The 18,720-nt window shown below is 61.1% G+C and overlaps 3 protein-coding genes across 4 annotated transcripts in view; 1 reads left to right on the forward strand and 2 right to left on the reverse strand.

The window, feature by feature from the left end:
* SURF1 (SURF1 cytochrome c oxidase assembly factor) lies at positions 1–4,342 on the reverse strand. Its single transcript, XM_060300219.2, is given in 10 exon segments — positions 1–176; positions 257–338; positions 548–710; positions 797–869; positions 1,756–1,938; positions 2,793–2,875; positions 2,958–3,091; positions 4,014–4,065; positions 4,144–4,219; positions 4,221–4,342. Coding segments are annotated over 10 exon segments (1,038 nt in total). The 3' UTR covers positions 1–106.
* SURF2 (surfeit 2) lies at positions 4,294–8,994 on the forward strand. 2 transcript variants are annotated; one of them, XM_030838350.3, is made up of 6 exons: positions 4,294–4,418; positions 4,507–4,661; positions 5,365–5,468; positions 7,300–7,488; positions 7,671–7,831; positions 8,126–8,653. In XM_030838350.3, exons 1-6 carry the CDS (start codon positions 4,341–4,343, stop codon positions 8,207–8,209), a joined length of 771 nt encoding a protein of 256 aa, XP_030694210.1. In that variant the 5' UTR covers positions 4,294–4,340; the 3' UTR covers positions 8,210–8,653. The 2 variants fall into 2 exon arrangements, with proteins under 2 accessions (XP_030694210.1, XP_060156203.1); XM_060300220.2 differs by having other exon boundaries at positions 4,301–4,418; positions 4,504–4,661; positions 8,126–8,994.
* SURF4 (surfeit 4) overlaps positions 8,492–18,720 on the reverse strand; it is a 12,251-nt gene continuing 2,022 nt past the window's right edge. The window contains exons 2-6 of the mRNA XM_030838348.2: positions 13,521–13,707; positions 12,816–12,892; positions 12,138–12,181; positions 11,508–11,694; positions 8,492–10,822 (exon numbers count right to left, since the gene is read on the reverse strand). Of these exons, the coding sequence (XP_030694208.1) occupies positions 10,556–10,822; positions 11,508–11,694; positions 12,138–12,181; positions 12,816–12,892; positions 13,521–13,707 (762 nt within the window). The 3' untranslated portion in view covers positions 8,492–10,555. The remainder of the gene's footprint in view (positions 10,823–11,507; positions 11,695–12,137; positions 12,182–12,815; positions 12,893–13,520; positions 13,708–18,720) is intronic.

Genomic DNA, 18,720 nt, shown 5'->3' on the forward strand with positions numbered 1-18,720 from the left:
TGCGATGTAGAGATTTATTTATACCAGTAACACGTCATCAGCCTAAAGTCGAGTCTCTTGAAATGGTTTCGGCTGTTCAGGGACAGGGCTACATCCGCCAGCCTTGTCACACACCAGGAGTCCGGCTTAGGAATTTCTTAAACCACAGGTACGAGGTGGCCGCGCAGAGTCCGTACCTTAGGTTGAAAGAAAGTGAGCGCTGTCAGGGGCTGAAGGGAGGGTGGGGCGAGCAGGAGTGGGCGGAGCCCGGGCTTACCAGGTGATGATGTACTGCATGTGCTCATTCCTCAGGGTCACTCTGGTCTGCCCTCCAATGGGTCCTCCAGGGACTGTGCTCTCTGCGGGGACAGTGGGCTGTGTCCTCACCGGGGCCTGTGCTACCAGCTGCTTGGCACTTAGTGGCCAGTCAGCCAGCCCCCCCATGTCGCCCTCCTCTTAGCGCCTGTCGAGCACACTCGCGCTCCACCAACAGGAGCGCTGGGGCGGAAGTGCCGGGGAGCTGTCCAGGGTCAAGAGGAAGGTAGAACAGGGCCCGCTCACAACGTACTGAAGTCGGCATCTATGAAGATGGGCTCTGCGCCTGTGAGCCGGGCCATGGCCTCCAGGTCCCGGTAATGCCAGTGGTTCCTCGCGGGATTGTTCTCGGGAACAAAGGGCTTCCTGGTCTCCGACAGCCTCACCATCCCGACTAGGTCCACTTCTCCCTCAACCTGCCCAGGAAGGTGTGAGATGCTCTGTGGGGCCCTGCATGGAGCCTGGATTGGTTCCTACAGGGGGACGGGTTCGCGCCCCTTACCTGGCCTTTGCGCCGTGTATCTGGATTCATTTTCTTCCTGGGCACAAACCCTCTATTCACCAGGATGGTGACTCTGGAGTAGTAAGAGCGCGCTGTTTGAGGTCGGGGACGGTTTTTGAATAAAGGTGGTCACTAACGGTCACTCTGGCGCCTCCCTCCCGGACCACAGCACGGTAAGGGTTTAAGGGTCAGTAGAGCTAGCTGGAGGGGGGAGGGGGTGCCCGACCCTGAGTGCTGTAGGTTCGTGGCCTCCGCGCCACTGTCGCCAGCAGCAGTGGCCTCCGCTTGCTTTGTGCTTCACCTGCTGCACCCGCAGCCAATGACCAACACCGCCCCGCCGCCTCCAACTACTGCCTCGCGTGTCTGCCCACAATCCCCCATCCTGACCAGGGGAGTCCCCGAGCCGCAGCGTTGGGGCCCATCCCAGACCTAAAACCAGAAAGCTGGGGGCTGACAAGGGACCTGGGGTTTCATTTGTATGTTACCGCTGGGAAGCTACTCTACTTACCGGCCTTGCACTTGCGGAGCCCCCAACGTGTACACGTCACCTCCTTCCCCTGGGATACTCCGCCCATCTCCGCACTCACTGTTTGACCCAAAGAGCCCCCGGGAAGCCTTCCTCGAGTCGACTCCCTCCCTGCAGGGCTGGGGGTTCCTTTCTCTTGAGTTGCTCTGCTGGCCCCTCAGGCTGCACCCTAAGCACTAAACGTGTGGGCCACTCATGGACGGTTTCTCCAGAGGCCTGTTTCGTTCACCTCTCCTTCCTTCAGAGCTCAACAGGCAGGCGTTGTTCAGTAAGAAGTTAATTGGCTTAATAATGTCAGAATTACACATTTCAAACTCCCAAGGAGTCGAGCTTATCTGGGTTTCTTGGATTCCCCAGGGCTGGGGGCTGAGAAGGAAGGAGGTGGGAAGGACCGCATCTGCCGGGCCGGTCAGCTGCCCCGCGTCCCACTCACCCCAGGGCAGTGCAGTGGAAGGGAGTGACCACGTAGGCACCACTCTCAGCCGCCGACGAGAGCCGGCCGGCCTCCCGGGCCGGGTCCACCATGGTCCGGGGCACCATGTACAGCTCTTTGGAGTGGTCAAAGTGCCCCCTGACCTTCACCGGCCGGTACTCCAGTTTCTGCAGTTCCATGGGGCTACAAGAGAGGGGAGGAGCTGAGACCAAGCCAGGTTTGGCAGGAAGACAAACCCTCTCAAGGGTCTGCAAACCACGAAGCCCACCGTGGCCTGAGAAGCAATGTAGAAGGGGACACACCGCCACGGTGGGGTCTGCGTGATGCGCCCTCCAAAGGGGGAAGCTGATCCCTTTGATGCCACATGGGAACGTGGATCTGTGCTGCCCAACAGTCCATGTTTTCAAGAAAAGCTTAAAGCTGTGGCCTCCTGTGTGAACATGATAAAATACGTGGGCCAACCGCCATCTGCAAGCCGAATGTGACCCACTCGTTTGCTCCTCTGTCTGGAAAGCTTTGTGATTTTAGCTGGCACTCTTAGGACAGTGCCTTTTCTTTGGCTGTGCCGCACAGCCTGTGGGATCTCAGTTCCCCGACCAGGGATGGAACCAGGGCCCCCTGCGGTGGGGTTCTAACCACTGGACCACCAGGGAATCCCTAGGACAGTGCTTTTAAATGAGGGGAGAAAGCAGTCGAATGCCTGCACATTTTCTCACAGTACCATTCTCATGTCCAGACGTGACATGCGCGTGCCCTCCCCTCCAGCTAAGAATTACTGCTGCAGAAAGCCGTCAGCACGGTGGGGGGGTCCCTCAGCTACACTGGGCCTGGCCTGGAAAAGGCGCGAAACCCAGGTTCAAAGATCTGTGTCTGTATGACAGGCAGCTTCACGAGGGCAGTCGGGTGTCAACAGGAAGCCTAGCAGGACCCCTGATTTTGAGGGCTCCCCTCAGGGTCGGGAAGGGTGGCAGCAGCCAGGCCCCACTGCTGACCTCACCTGAGCCCCAGCCCCGGGGGGGGCGGCCTCACACACTCACTCTGCGGGCAGCGGGATGGGCTCGGCCATAACTCTAGACTCTAGTTCTGCGATGAGCTGTAGCTTCCACTTCCGGCGCTGGACCTGCGGACACAGGGCATAAGCCTGAGCAGATGGCAGCAGAGTCAAGGGCTCAGAGCCAGGAGCGCGAGAAGCCAGGCTTTACCTGCCACGTCCCCAGGCCAAAGGCAGTCACAGGTATGAGAAGCAGAAACCACTGGAGGAAGGAGTCGTCTTCCGTTTTTGCAGCAGTTGCTCCGGCTGAAGAGCTGCCACACCTGCTGGGCCTCCAGACCAACCCTAGTAGATGTCACAACATGGGCATGGGGCCGGAAGCCCTGGAACAAAGAACTGGAGCAGACAACTCCTTGAAGCTGCCATGACTACCGGAGAGAACGTGATGCAGAAGAGGGCCCAGGCCACCACGTGCAGTCAGGAGCCCACCAGCAGCACATGCGTCCAGCCCAGCTCCTAACCCAGTGCCCAGCGCATGACACCCACTCAGTGGACATTCACCCACTGAATGAGATCCAGGGCTTAGTCCTGGCTCTGCCACCAACCATGACCCTGGGTAATTCATGGAACCACGTCACGCCTTTTGTGCAGGAATATGCTGAGATGTATCCTGTCATGAAGGTGCACGGGCACAGGCTACTGTGCTCTGCAGACAATGTGATACACTCGGGAGAGTGGTTTACAGAACTCAGAACAGCTGTTCTTTTTCATCGTTCGTAAATTTAAAGTCGGCAGAACAAACACAGGAAGTACATTTAGGCTCTCAGAGGGTGAGTCCCATCAACGGAAAGCATTACGGGTCTGGAGGACGGTGAAAAGGCAGGCCTGGAGCAGGCTTGCAACGTGCCTTTACAGCGTGCACCGCACTCCACAGACAAGTACCCTTTGCTGTGCCTTGGAGGCAACATGCAAACCGTGGTGATTAGCTAGGCTTTCCTTTAGGAGCCCACACAGTTTCCGTCCTGGGTTGGCCCCGCATCAGCCCGAGGAGCCGTGGGGCGGTTATGGCACGTCTCGGGACGAGCGTGTCGGGCGGCAGCGCGGACGACAGCGCCCGCCAGAGCCCGCGCGCACCCAGGGCCCGACTCAGAGGCCCTGGCGGCAGTTCCAGGGCTTATCGTGACGCCACGCGCCCCGGCAAAGCGGAGGCACGGACGGACGGGGCGGCTTTCCCAGATGCCGAGGGCATCCCTGGACGAGTCCTCACCTGGGCGCGGGATGACCCCAAGGGCGCTCCTCCGGACGACGCGGGCCGGGGCCTGCGGAGACGCAAGGGGCCGGCTGAGCTCGTTCAGTCCGGGCGCGCGCCCCCAGCCCGGCCACCCCGCTCCGCTCACCGGCCCCGTGCGCGCCGCCCGCAGCAGCGACCCCAGCCCCGCCGCTCGCAGCCCCGGCCCCCTCGCCGCCGCCATCGCCCCGCCCGGGCGCGCGCTTCCGGGATCTGGAGGCGTCTGCTTCCGGGGCGCCGCCCGGCCCCGCCCCGGCCCACGTGGTTCGAGCGACGTTCGGCCTCCAGCTCCGCGCGCGCCGAGCCATGATCGAGCCGCCGGCCGACGTATGCGCCTTCCTGCGGGAGCATCCGAGCCTGCGGCTGGAGCCCGGCGCCCGCAAGGTGGGCGGGCAGCACAGGACCCCGCGCGACGGGCCCCGGGTCCCTAGACCGCCCAGACCCCCTGACCGCCCCGCCTTCCCGCCAGCAGGTGAGGTGCGCTCTGACAGGCCACGAGCTGCCCTGCCGCCTGCCGGAGCTCCAGGTCTACACCCGCGGCAAGAAGTACCGGCGGCTGGTCCGCGCCTCCCCGGCCTTCGACTACGCCGAGTTCGAGCCACACATTGTGCCCAGCACCAAGAACCCGTACGTGGCTGGGCCGGGCCGACGCGGGCCCGGCACTGCCCGGGAGGCCTAGGGTGGGACAGTTCCTAGTGCTGAGTCTGGCCGGAGCTGGGTAGACTCCAAAGCCCCGACCCCTCCCCGCTGGGTGAGCGCTCCTCAAAGACGCGGCCTGTTCTGCAGCGCGCACCCTCCCGTGAGATAGGAGACCTGAGATCCAGGTGGGCGTCCTGGAGCTGTGAGTCACCTGGGATCTCCAGTGAGGCCCGTCCCCCGTGCGTGTTTGCTTTCTTGTAAACGTGAGGTCTGTCACCTGGGCTTGTCTGCTTCCAGAGGATTGGAGCGCTTGCGCTTGGTCACCTTTAGTTTAAAGGAGAGCTTTGATTTAGCTGCGAGCGCACGGTTGACAATAGTAGTCAAAACGAAGAGGGGCATGGCAGACGCTCCCACTGTCGAGCACTTTGCCAGGCTTTCGCCGACGTGCCTCTCTCGTGCTGGAGCAGAGTCCGGCGAGGCTGGTGAGGCCTGTTTTCCAGGTAGACGGTGAGAGGCCGCAGTCCGCCTGGATGAGTGCTTCTCCAACCCGGCTGCGGACTGCAGTTGCTTGGGAGCTTTTAAGAATCCTGATGCCCCAGCCACGTGGTAGCCCTCCCCTGTCAGTCTGTCTGGGGGAGGCCAGGGTGGAGAACCATGGGTCTGGATCCTTGCTTGTGAACTGTCCCCTTAGGCACCAGCTGTTCTGCAAACTCACCCTGCGGCACATCAACAAGTCCCCGGAGCACGTGCTGAGGCACACCCAGGGCCAGCGGTACCAGAGGGCGCTGCAGAAATGTAAGTAGCCAAGGCGGGACATGGGTGTCTGGGTGCTTGCCTGCCCTCCCCCAGGACCAGCGCCCCTAGAACGCAGAAGCGGCAGCCCGGGCATCCTTTGGTGGTACTTGGTGGATGCAGTGGTTCGGGTCCCAGTACAGAGAGGAGAGAGGGACGACGGTAGAGACAGTGCAGAGCCAGAGGCAGACTCCGAAGTGATGCAGGTTGTGTTAAGTGCTGTGAAGAAGACGGTGTCAAGCGAGGCAGGTGGACTTGTCTTATGCAGGAGGTTCTCGGAGGGTTTCTCTTTAGACTGAGACTTGAGGGACTGCGGGGGGTGGGGGCGGGGAGGTGGGGAGAGTGCTTCGCTTGGCTAGGGGGGTGTCTGGAGGACGGCCATTGTGCCACCAGGCAAGGTGGGTTAGAAAGGCGGGTGGGGACAAGACCACAGTGGGTCTTGGCAGCCGTGGAGTGGGGATGCCCTGGGAGGGTTAAAGCAGGGACTGGCCTGATCTGTTTGTGTCTCAGGATCCCATGTTGCTGCCAGGGGAGAGGGGAGGGGAGGGGCCACCCGGTTGCTGTGCAGTCACCCAGGTGAAGATGCCGGTGGCTGGGGTCACCAGGTGCTGGCAGGGCAGATGGAAGGATGTGGGAGGTTTCTAACGGTTTTGTGGATAGAATCAGTGGACAGGGGCAGTGAGGGAGAGGGAAGAACCAGCTGTGCTTCCCAGGGTCCTGGTGTGACAACTGGTGGCTGATGACGTCACGAAGGTGGGAGAGTGGAGTCTGAAGAATGGCTTTCTGGGGAGGAGCACAGGTCCCTTCGCACGTTACAAGTGGAGGTGGATCAGGGAGGGTGGCTGTTGAGGACACGGACCAGCCCTCAGATGATGCAGATCAGCGACACAGACACGTCTGCATCCCGTGGAGCTGGGTGACAGGCCCGGGCCTGAGCTCAGAGGAGCCCCGTGCGGTCGTGTCTGAGGCAGAGCGGAGTCTCAGGGACGCAGCGGTAGCCTCGTCAGACGGCCCCGAAGGGCAGGTCACCTTGCTTCCCGCAGCCGCACTCAGCTGCTCGGCGAGGGCGGGAAGGGGCTGCATTTCCCCACGAGTAGGGAGCGGTTCCGATGCCGGGCCGGGGCGCCTGGCCACGCGCAGGCTCCGCTCTGCTGGTGACGGGGCCGCTGTGCGGCCGTGGAGGGGGCGGCAGAGGGGCAGCCGGGGATGGGGCCCCGCAGGTGGGCGGTGACGAGAGAGCCGGGGCCCAGCAGGGCTCGTCCACCCCGTGAGTGACGATGGCCGGAGTTGGGGGACAGTGAGGGCCGACGGAGGGCGAGCTCCAGCAGCCGGCTGCCCCGAGTCCTCGGTGCAGGGGGGCCGGTGTGGCTGCAGCGAGGCTTCTCCATGAGGCCTCGTCCCCGCCCTCTGCTCTGAGCCAAGGGTCGGCAAGGGCCAGGCACCAACTTCCGCTGAGCCCCGCCATCCAGCGGGGGTCCTGGCCGCTGTGCCTGAGGGGACTTCCATCTCCGGGGGACAGGCTGGCCCGGCTTCCTGTGCCCGCTCAGCGCCCTCCCAGCCGTGGCCGGCTGGAGCCAGAGAACAGATGCTCCAGGCGCGTCCTAGTCGGGGAGGAGAGGAGAGGGAGGCCTTCGCCACCCTCCTGCCCCGGGCCCGCGTCCCCACGCGCCCCCCTGCTCTCCCGAAAGGAACCCGGCTGGCGGCGCTCGCCTTCCTCTGCTGATCTTACCTGTGGGGGGAGGGTTCGGGGGGCCCTGGCGGAGCTCAGCTCTGTTCCCCGAGGGCTGTGGGGAGACGAGGCGGGAACCGGGCAGCGTGCGCGTCTGTCTCCCAGACGAGGAGTGCCAGAAGCAGCGCGTGGAGTTCGTGCCCGCCTGTGCCGGCGGCAGGCGTGGGAGGAGGGGAGCCCGGCAGGACAGTGGCGAGCCGCCCCGCCCTAGAGCAGCCTTCTGGGAACCCCCGTCCAGCGATGACGGCGCCGCCCCAAGTGACAGTGACGACAGCATGACGGACCTGTACCCACGTAAGCCGGGACGCGCCCCCCTCCCTGCCCATCCTCTGGATTCGGGCTGCGACCGCCCGCTCCGTTTCTGTCAGCCGTGAGCAGCTCCCTCCCGCCGTGTGTCCTCCAGTCCTGGGCCCGGCTGACCCCCGACACGGGTGGTGGACTCGACCTAAAACGGCCCAAACCTCTGCTCCTTCCAGCCGAGCTGTTCACCAAAAAGGACCTGGGAGGGACCGAGCATGGGGACAGCACCGACGACTTTCTGACAGGGGATGAGGACGAGAAGCCAAGACGCCGCAGAGAGACGGGCCCTGGGGACAGCGAGGCCGCGGGCCGGGAGCGGGTCCCCAAGCGCGGGAAGGTGGGGTGCCACCCCCAGGGCTGCCGGCGTGGCAGCGGCTTCTTCTAGCTATGGTTTCAGCTTCTTTAAAAAAAACGCCTTTCTCACAACCGTAATCTCAAGCTAACGCTACGTTAAGATAAGCACCAGAGGCTGCTCTAATGGGGGCGGGGGCTGCTTCCTGGGTTGCTGCCCAGGAGTTTCCACTAAAGCCTCTTCCTCTCTGCGGGCCGGGATTGCGGGGGCCGGGCTTACAGCACCCCTGCGTCAGATCAGAACGCCTCCACTGATCGGGGTTCTCTGTTTGTGCCGCAGAAGCAGTCCGGCTCGTTGAGAAAGAAGTCCAAGAGTCATCACCGCAAACCTAAGAGCTTCAGCTCTTTCAAACAGTCAGGTTAATGGAAAGTCGCTGGAGAAAACGCATCGTGAGAGCCTTTCGAGAACCCTCCCGGCATGCACGCCATGTTCCTCTTCGAGGTGCCCGCCGTGCGTCCTCCCAACTGGTGGGATGTCCATCCACTCCTCGTTTGCTGCCCCAGAAGGCCGGGCCGGGGGGTCTGACCCGCGGATGTCAGGGTCTCACCCCCACCCCCAGGAAGCAGCAGGGACCCCGGAGGGGGCACCGAGGAGAGCCCTGGCCAGTCCCCACCTGGCTGGACGACACCAGAGGATCACACTGCATACAACAAATGCCACTATTTATTTTGACGTGTCTCCAAAAATCAAAATGTTTTCAAACACAACTAAGATATAAAATACAGCATAAAATGAGATTCATAACTATCTCCCCCATAAAGCAAAAAATTTTTCAGAAATCGTTGCGCCAGAACCAGTTGGTAGATCCTGTTTTTCTCTTCTCCCCGAGTAGGCATCGACCCCCGGCCCGAGCACTAGCCCACGCAGGGCCAGGGGAGGCGGGACTGGTGGCCACGACGCCACCTGGCCACCAGGGTCAATCTCAGTTTTTACAAACCAGAAAGGTCTTCCTAGCAGGGAGCCGAAGAAGACCCGTACCCTGCCAAAAACAGTGTCACGGAGCAACTGCGACCTGGCCGAGAGCGCCGTTCATCAGGGCCATCATGCTGGGCTAACGGGGAGGGGGGTGTAGATCAAGACGCCACCCTGCCCAGGTTGCGCACTGAGTCAGAACAGCCCCGTGGTGTGGGAGCATCCCAGTGACTGAAGTAGCAAAGCCTCTGAACTTATAAATACTCGGGGAGTAGGGCCACCGGGGGAGGGATTGGGAGCGTCTTGGGTTGAGCCTCTGCAGTGGTGGGGACACAGGAGGGTGCTGGAAAGGCGCTAAGCGCACTGGTGGGTAAGAGCCGGCCTCCCCCCTGCCCTGGGAAGCTGACCAGGGGCTTCGCTGGGGCGGGGCGGGTTGCTCCCCACCTCACCCTGGCTCTGGCCTGGAAGGTAGACGTGGATCTGGGTTCAGGACTGGCCCCAGCAGCCCTGGGGAGGCCCTCAGGCTGGCACCCCTAGCTGAGCGAACCGGAGAAGGTGAGATCGGCCCCAAGGCAAGGCTTGCGAGAGGCCTCCAAGGAGGGGAGTTCGCCAGCCTCACCGTGTCGGTCTGACCCTGACTCCCCGTGGGAGGCACAGAGGCATTGCTAGGAGGCGGACGAGTGGAGAACAGCAAGAAGCACTCACAGCCCCAGGAAGAGAAACAGTATAAGGCAATGTTAGGAAACTTGAAATACAGGCTCGAGATCCAATCGGTAAGGCATCACAAATCGTAAAAAGTACTTTGGGCTGCATTCAGCATAGCAAATGGACAGTCTGAGCAAGCTGCAGCCTCGTGAAGGTGGCGAGTGGTGGCCGCATGGCCTGGGGAGCCCCGGGAGGGGGGAGACAGCAGGCAGCGCCGGCCTGGCTCTGGCTGTGGCCCTGGGGCAGCTCAGCGTGAGGTAACCGGTCTGAGCACCCCGCTCTGGCCCGGCCCCGCGGTGGCAGCTGGCCCCCACCGAGCTGGCCACGCATGCGGCTGAGGCCCGCGTGCCGCCGGGCCCGGGGGGCGGGTTCCTGCGGGCTCCGGGCAGCCTCCCCGTGGGCCACCGTCCGCACCTTGAGCCACTACCGCTCCCAGGGCGTCGCCCCATAAAAACGGCACCGATCCGAGTCGAGGCCCTGGTGGACGCCTCTCACCGCACCTTCGCTGCCCCTCCAGCGCTGCCTTACGCTTTGGGTCTGGGGTTCTCTACATGCTCTCGCTGTCCCTATAAAGCATCACAACGCAGGGCAGAAACGACGGGGAAGGCACTGGTGCGAGTCGGAACCAGTGTGTTGATGCTGGGCGGGGCCACCCCAAATCATCGAGTAGTTTTAGCTAAAAACGTAAACTTTAAAAAAAAATAAAGAGGGAGACTGCTTTGAATGATACACAAATGTATCTGCTCACAGTACAGCTTGAAGGTCCCCCACCCCAAAAAAGAACCGAAAGAAAACCAGGACCGAGAGGCCACAGCCAAGCAAGCTGCTCACTCCACGGAGCCGCGGCCGGCCTTGGGGAGGGAGGTGCTGACCACGGGCCGGCCGGCTCCGCACGGTCAGACACCAGGTGGTGGGGTCCAGAGCAGATTTAGCCATCAATTATCAGGTGTCCGCAAATAAAGTTCTCAAAACGTCTGTGCCTTTACCAAGGGAGGGGAGGGGAGAGGATACAGAAATGCTGGCAGTTATGGCGAATCCACCCTGAACCAGTCCTCGACGGCCACGGGTCCCAGCCAGGCGGGGAGGGGTCTGTTACCACTCTTTCTTCTTCTCGTCCATGGACACGCCCCCGGGGCCCAGGGCCACCACCAGGAGCAAGCCTCCGATCACCGACATGGTCTGGAAGAAGTCGTACTTGAGGAAGTCGTGCATGGGCTTGTAGACGGGAATGGTCCAGAAAGCGTTGAAATACACGTTGATGGCAAACAGCCACACGACGAGAGTCAAAGCGGCCAGCTTGGTTTTAAAGCCGATGGCCACCAAAATCATCAGAGCCGTGCCCACGATGTTCTGGAGAATCTGCACGGGTTGGAAGGTAAGCAATGGAAATACACAGGCAGGTTCCAGCTGCCCGTGGGCCAGGGTGGAGTGACTCAGGGCGTGCCGAGAGCCGGCATTACAAGCAGGGAAGAAAATCATGTCTCCTGCGATGGGGGCAGCAGCGAAAGCAACGCTTTGAAAATTGAGAAAGGTTTGGGGAATGGTAGGTCTCCAAAGAACAGGCTGGGATTTACCGGGACCTGCCCCAGTCTGAGCCCGGTGGACCTGTCAGTCACAACCACAGTCCCCGGCGCTGCTTAGAGCCAAACGCTCCCCCCCCTCCCCAGCACCAGGAGCCCCTCCTGGGGACCCCGCCCAGCCGGGGCCCCCCAGCTCTGTAAGCTACTGGGGGACAAGGACAAAGCCTTCGACTCTGCAGCCCCAACAAAAAGGACACGATAAAGGCAGGAGTGTGAGGAAGGAAAGAGAAACAGGAGCCTGTGCCAGGAACCTTCGCCAGCAGCCTGGACGGACCCTTCAGCGAGGTCAGGGAGATGCGGGACCTAATCTGTTGGAAAGGCAGCTTCTTGGTGCGTAAGAGCTTGGCAGCGCTGTTTCCTTTAACAGGATCATCCCGACGGCCCCTCAGCTATGCTTAGTGCACAGCTGGGAAGAGGGGGCAGCACCCCTTCTAGAAGGACAGGGACCCGACAGGAACACTTACCGAGAAGAAGCTGGCGTCGAAGTGCAGGAGGGTCATGAACATCAGGACCAGCAAGACGCGGCCTCCGAGCTGCATGTACTGTCTGGGGGAGCTCTCGCGCACGGTGGGGACGCCCGCGAACATGCTCTTCCCTTCGGAACGGGACTCCGCCAGGAGAAGCAACAAGCCCCCGCCCAGGGCCAGGTTCCTGAGGAACGGACACGCCACGCCAGTCGCTCAGGCCCATCAGGCTCTGCGCGTGCCCGGCGGGCCGCATCGGGGGACCCGGCAGGAGCAGGGGCTCCGGTGACACCCACGGACGGGGAAGCCCCGCGCGCCCGGAGACACGGATGCCTCCGCGCCACCCTCGGGATGGCCTGGCCTGGGCTCTCCTGCTGACCAGCTGGGTCCCTGGGAGCCAGTACTTCACTTGGGCCCTCGTCGCCCTCATGAGATACGGGGTCGGGAGGGATGACCTCATTCTCACCTCTGTCCTGGGGGCTGTGGGTGGGGAAGGAAAAGGCTTCACCAACGTCCGCTACAGATTCTAAGAAGCATGGTTTGGACCCAAAGAAACTTACTTCAACCAACAGTTACTGAGTTTAGAAACACGAGGAAAGTGCACGAAGTCGCCAGCCAGAAGGCACCTACCTCATGAGAAACTTCAAGTCCCATAAAATGCTGTAGGCAATCGTCTAAGGAGAACAGAGAAGAGAGAGAAACTTGCGTCTCAGCATTTTCAGACAGATCTGTATCTACAGAATGAACGGCGCCAGGCAGCTCTTCCAGCGTACGTGAGAATCTAAATACAAGACGCGCACAACCCTCTCAGGACCCCGACGGCCCCGAGCTCAGCGTCTCGGGGCAGCGGTGGCCCCGGATCCAGCAAGCCCTTGCCTCCTCAGGGCGGGGCCCAGGACGTTCTGGAGGACGCAGCGGCTCTGAGACGCCAGTCTGCAGTCGATGTGTGTGACACGTCTCACGTGAGTAGCTAGGTGCTCTTCTTTATGAAGTAAGACGCTAACAACACAGTGCCCTGGCTGCAGCCGACCCCGTGACTTGTCCCCTTGTCACAGGGAACTCAGGAAAGTGGCAAAAGGAGGATGCCCGGAGTTCGGCCCCTTCCCAGGGCGCTCGGCTGTCTGGCTCTCCTGAGTTTCCACGGCTGGCGTGGAGGAAAATCCAGCAATTTCTCAGAAGAGAAATGGAGTTCCAGGCAGACACACAGAGGGCCGAGAGGGGAGTGAGCCTGAGTCCTCACAAATGCCTTTCGCCAGCAGCTCTGCTCTAACCAGAGCGAGAGTGAGACCCCAGCCGTGTGCCGTTTACCTGCAGCGCGATGATGCCGAAGAGCCCGAAGCAGGCGTACTGCACGAAGTTCCTGCTCAGCACCAGGAGGCAGCCGGCTGCAAGGGAGAAGGGCGAGGCTCAGGGGACCGCGGCCACTCACCTGGCCCTCTGCGCAGCGGCAGCCCAACCGCCCGCCCCCAAGCAGAAAGCATCTTCTGGGAGGGTCGTGGTAGGCACGGGCCACACACACGCGTCCACTGGTCTTTACTCATCAAAAACACTGGTCCGGAAAGTGGGTCCCTTGCTTACAGTCAGTCACTGTCCATCAGAAAGAAGCTCAACTGTGGGGCTTCGGGACAGGCTGGCAAGTGCAAGTCCCGTCCTTGCCCCCTAACGTGCGAGAGGGAGCGCTGCCGCCGCAAGACGGCCAGCAGGGGCGGAAGGCAGACCCGAGGCCGACGCAGCTGCACTGGTGTCTGATGCGCCCTCTTCTCTGTTTACCTGTTGATCCTTTCCAGACACCCTGGGTCTGGGGTGCCTCAGCTCCTCGCTGGCCCACCCAGGTGCCCCCATCTCCAGCACCTCCCGCTCTGGGCACTGATCACAGGGCCTCAAAGCAACGCAGCCAGGACCCAACACAGAGCACGCACCCGCGCGCCGGCAGGCCCAACTGCCGGGCCCGGGCTGCTGGCCTGGCGTGAGGAGCTGCAGACACACAGGCCCCCGAGCGCCGGCGCCACTCACTCAGCTGTCCGAGCAGGTTGAGGAACACGAAGGAGGAGGCCAGCAGGTAGCCGCAGCTCCAGGTGGTGTCGATGTAGTCCCGCTGCTCGCTCCACTGGAACCACATGCGGATGCCGTCCTCCAGGAAGGTGCTGATGAGGCAGAGGCGTGCCACGTGCGGCAGGTACTGCTTGGTGACTCGCAGGAACTGCGGGGCCGCGGAAAGCCGAGGGTCAGGGGCCCGGTGCCCGCTCCCGGCACCGCCCAGGCCTCCGTCCTGGAGACGAAGGAGCCCGAAGGCGATGCCCCGGGCCCGACCCGACCTCCTCCGCCATCTCAGCTGATGTGTGTGTGGCAACTACAGTCGTCACGCGTGGGACTGCCACAGGACACAGGGCGTGGGCAAGGCAGACCCGCCCAGCGACAGACTGGACCGGCCCTCGGAGGCGACCCGTCGAGGGTGCCTCCGCACCAGCTCGCTCTCTGTCGTGGGGCGTCCTGCGCCGAGGGCTGCGAGCAGCTCCCCGGCCTCTCTGCCACCAGCTGCCGTGAGCGGCCCCGCTCCGACCGCGACAGCCCGACACCTCCAGACACGGCCGCCTGCCCCCTGCGAGCCGCGCCACTTAAGATGGGTGATTAGGACACAGAGAGGCAAGGCGAGACTGAGGTACAAATGTCATTCGGTGAACTGCACGCACTTTGTCTTACCAGGCGTTCGAAGCTGAGGTACAAAGGGAAAGAAACCCTGTGACACACGCTAACACAGCAGGAACTCGGGAGAAAGATCGGAGACCCACCCACACGAGTGACATGTCAGGAGCAGAGTCTAAAGGGCAGCGGTGAGTCTGACTCCTCAGAGGGACAGCTGAGCGTCACAGCCCCTTAGCCGACTAAACCTGGAGGTGCAATAAACAGAGGTGTATACGGGAGCGCTCCTTCGTTTCTGGTGTTCTGAAGAGCGGCTCACAAGTCCTAGGAAGCACTAAAGCTGTCCAACAGGGTTAACGAGCCTCGGGCTGCTTAGACCAGCCTGTAGTTCGTCAGCTCTGGCTCGGTCTGCACAGAGAAGCCTCCCCTCCTCCGGGGACCTGGGCCACAGCAGCCTGGCCTGGCCGGCCTGGGAGCGGAGGAGAGAGAGCTGACAAGCCAGGTGGCCACTCTCCTCCAGTCCTGGAGCTTGAGCCCCGAGGTGACGCGTCTGCTCAGCCCCTGACCCCCACGGAAGTGGTGCTGGAGTCACAGTGAGGGAGACAGACGCGCAGACAGGCACGCACGCAGGTACGGGCACAGAAGCACGGCGGAGACCGGAGCTCAGGGTTCTCATCCTGGCTCTGACACCCACCAGCCAGCACACTGTGGACTGGAGACGGACTGAGTTACTTTGGGGGGAGGGGGAGTGGTCTCTACCGTCCTTCTAGAAGTGAGGACAGCTGTGTCCATGGTGGCGAAGATTCTTTCCAACTTTAATGAGCAGAGGAGAAAAGGAAAGGGAAAGGACCCTGTTTAAAAAAAAAAAAAAGAGGTCCCAAATACTCCTATATGAATTCTGGAGTCCACGCAGAGAAGAAACACGTCAGATCGGGGGCTGCGGGGACAGCTGATGCCACATGCCCTCCCGTTTCTGCCTCATGGCCCGAATGATTTCGAAATGCCCAGCAGCGGTGTAGTCACCCAGCCCGTCGAGACACAAAGAGCACCCCCTCAGCTCTGATGCCCTGGCCCTCGTGTCGAGGCCCCGCCCAGAAGCCCGGGCGACGACACTGGCCTCAGCTCGATGTGGAAACCGGGGAGAAGCCACGGCGAGGCCGGCAGGGCCCCGCCGGACGGCTGTGCAGACTCGGACTCCCGGGCGGGGGAGCGCGCCCACCGCGCCGCAGTCCACAGGACGAGACAGAGGCAGTGTTTAAAGCCTCCGTGACGCATCTTAATTTGAGTGTCTGGGTCAAGAGGATTAAAGAGCGGCCCAGAGAAGGTTCCCTTCGGACACGTAACTCACTCCTCCCTCTGCATGCAGACACACCAAGGAGACAGACGTCTCTCTGCTTTGGAAAAGCACAGCAAAAGTTCAGGCATCTGTGCTCTGAACTAAGCACGAATCTGATTTTCCAAGTCATACGTGACCTAGGTTTAGGGCTGACGATTTTGTAAGTCAGGCCGATCCGGAGCCTCTTAACCAGCCACGCGCTAACGGGCAGCTGTTTGCACTGAACAGGAAAGAAAAGACTAGGTGTGATATAACGTAAGACCAGGCCCAATTTTAATCTTATTGCCTACACACATCTTGGTCTCAACGTGTGGCCCCTGAACCCACGTCACGCTGCTTTAGACAGTGTCCCCTCGGCACAGCAGAAGAGCCCCCGAAGCAGGCACCCAGAAGCCACCTGGCCGGTGCGCGTGCTAAGCCGGCCTCCCGCTCACACAAAGGGCCCGAAGGCCGGGGGCTGCCTGCTGCCCGCGCACCCGCGGGGCGGTCAGCCATTCTCTCCACTGGGGTAGCTACACCTGACCTGGGACATAACCCTGGGAATACGGCGATCATGTCCCACAGAGCACGGGAAAACCTACTTTGTCTTAGCATTCAGGACAAAAGGGACCTGAGGAAAGCAGTCTGCGATTCTTATTTCACGAGAACTTAGAGGCGGAGAAAAGAGGCAGTCAGACTTCCTTGATCACCAAGGACCGGGGCTGCCCTTCTCAAGGGCCAGCTCAAGCCTGCACGTCCCAGATTAGAACCAGCAGCCAGGTGACTTCCCGCACATCAGGTTGAGTCAGGGCTGGTACTGGAGCTCAGTGCCTCACACATGTGCGTCCACCGAGACCCCCGAACCCCCAGTAAGTCTCCCTGAGCACTGCAGGGTCACGCAGCACCTCGAGGTCCAGGAAGAGATGTCAGCCGGCCCTGAGCTGGAGAGATGGCCTGGCTTTCTTTACTAAAAACCCACGTGGGACAAAGCGCCTACCAATAGGAAGGCAGCTCCAGGCTGCACCTGACCTTCCGGGAGCAGGCCTCACCAGCCACAGCCCCCGCCCGCACGCCTCCACCCCACTGCCCAGAAGAGGCGGGGCGGCTTTTCTGAACCTCCTGTCTAAGGCCGGTGAGCAGGGAGAGTGAGTCAGCCGGCTCCCCTCTGCCCTCTCCCCACGCCTTTTCGTCATAAGGCAGGAAGCCCTTGCTGGGGAGGGGGTGACAGAGCAAAGGAACAAGAGGAAAACACTCAGCAGCCACCCCCCACTGTCACCAGAACCCCACCATGCTGACGGTCATCCACGCACTGTTAATCCAGAGCCCTGAGGCCTGGGGGCTGTGTATGCCCGGCTCAGTGTCCTGCCAAGGCCATCCTAGCTCTCCGGCGATTGACCAGAGGCCAAGGGGAGCTCCTGGGGGTGACAGCTTCCAGGACTGGCTCTGTCCTGCCAGAGGACAGGTAAAAACACCAAAGGCCAGGGACCTCCCTGGTGGCACAATGGTTAAAAATCTGCCTGCCAACGCAGGGGACACAGGTTCGATCCCTGGCCCAGGAGGATCCCCCATGCCGCGTAACAACCAAGCCCGTGCGCCACAACTACTGAGCCTGCACTCTAGAGCCCGCGAGCCACAACTACTGAGCCCGTGTGCCACAACTACTGAAGCCCGGGCGCCTACAGCCCGTGCTCCGCAACAAGAGAAGCCACTGCAATTAGAAGCCTGCGCACCGCAACAGAGTAGCCCCTCCCTGCTCGCTGCAACTAGAGAAAGCCCGCGCGCAGCAACGAAGACCCAATGCAGCCGAAAATAAGTAAATAAATAAATTTATTAAAAAAAAATACCAAAGGCCATGCTGGAGAGCAAGGCCTCATGCAGCTTATGTCACCTTGGTGACGAACCACCAGGCAGAACCCATTAAGTGCTAATACTCCTATTTACTGGTGCAAATGTGCTTGCAAGTTACAGTCTGCAGACTGGCAGCGAGCTCCAGCTGCAGGGCACGTGCATAATTTCGGACTGCCGAGTTCATTAGTCTCTGGCTCCTTCAGACCAGTCTCAGATGGCTTCCGAATGCCCAGCTCCCGCACAGAGCACTCTCAGTACTTTCTCCAGCAGGAGGACACTGTCCCTGGCCACGCAGGGCAAGGAGCCTGATGCCAAAGAGGCAGCTCGGGCAGAGCCTGCCAGCGGGAAGTAACCAGACCACTCACCCTGCGCTCGCGCCTCTGCAGACCTGAAGGCAAGGTCGCAGGACGGCCAAGCCACACGTGGACTCAACATATTGACCCACCACGTGCTGCCCGAGACCACACAGACCTCCCTCTCCGCATCTAAAGGTGGAAACGCTATGGCCAAGCTCCGGGATCCAGGGGCGGCAGAAGTCGTATATATGGAGGATCTGGCCCAGTGCGGGTGTATCGAAGGTTCAGGATTACTGTCATAACTCTCAGAGAACACATGGCCCTTTTGAGGTCCTGTTCACGGCAGCCCAGACTTTCTGGCCAAATCCTGTCACTTCATTTTTGCTTTTGTTTTCTGAAGACAAGGTTAGAAAAGACAGATATGTCATATTATATGATCAGTGACTTTGATGACATTTCCCCAGTCCCTTCAAATTAGATCATTTTCATCTTAAAAGCCGGACTCGCAGCACCTTTATTGTTTTAGTACTATGTGAATAAATGTTAAAAACAAAAGCGCCGCCCCAGATTCTGTCCACAGGAAGCCACTGCCTTGGCTCTGCACCCCACTATCTGTCCACATCCTCCTCTCGCACCAAGCCTGCCGCCAGAAGAGGCTCCTAACTCTGGCTGTGACAGCGCGCTGGGCCCCGCCCTCCTGAGTCACCCACAGAGGGGTCCGCTGACAGCTGTCACCATCAAGGTGGGCTCTGCTGCTGAAAAACTGACAGCAGGGGCCTGCACTGCCCGACAGACGCGGCCTCGGTCCACGCTGTTTCTCCGTTTTTTAAGGCAGCGCGTGCCCTCTTACGACGCTAGTGCTTTGTGCGGTTCCCTTCATTTGTACCAGGAGAGGAACACTAGGCTTTAGAAGCACGTTGTGTGTGGTACTAGCCTCGAGGTCGGAGACTGGGCTTCTCCCAGGGCCATGGCCCCAGGCCAGTCCAGGAGCCTCAGCAGGCCCGGCCTCCCTTCCCATAGTAAACTGGTGCAGGCCAACCCTGTGTGCCCCTCAAGGGCCTTTCTGGTTCCAAGATTCTGCTTCTCTCATTGAAGGCAAACAAAATGGAGAAAG

The sequence above is a fragment of the Globicephala melas genome, chromosome 6, assembly GCF_963455315.2.
Source record: "Globicephala melas chromosome 6, mGloMel1.2, whole genome shotgun sequence".
Classification (NCBI taxonomy): domain Eukaryota; kingdom Metazoa; phylum Chordata; class Mammalia; order Artiodactyla; family Delphinidae; genus Globicephala; species Globicephala melas.

Bases quoted from the DNA above. Each gene is read 5' to 3' on its own strand.
- SURF2 (XM_060300220.2), top strand. From the start codon at position 4,341: ATGATCGAGCCGCCGGCCGACGTATGCGCCTTCCTGCGGGAGCATCCG. The intron at 4,662-5,364 runs GTACGTGGCTGG...CTGTCCCCTTAG, and splicing joins GTGCCCAGCACCAAGAACCC to GCACCAGCTGTTCTGCAAAC. The intron at 5,469-7,299 runs GTAAGTAGCCAA...TCTGTCTCCCAG, and splicing joins CCAGAGGGCGCTGCAGAAAT to ACGAGGAGTGCCAGAAGCAG.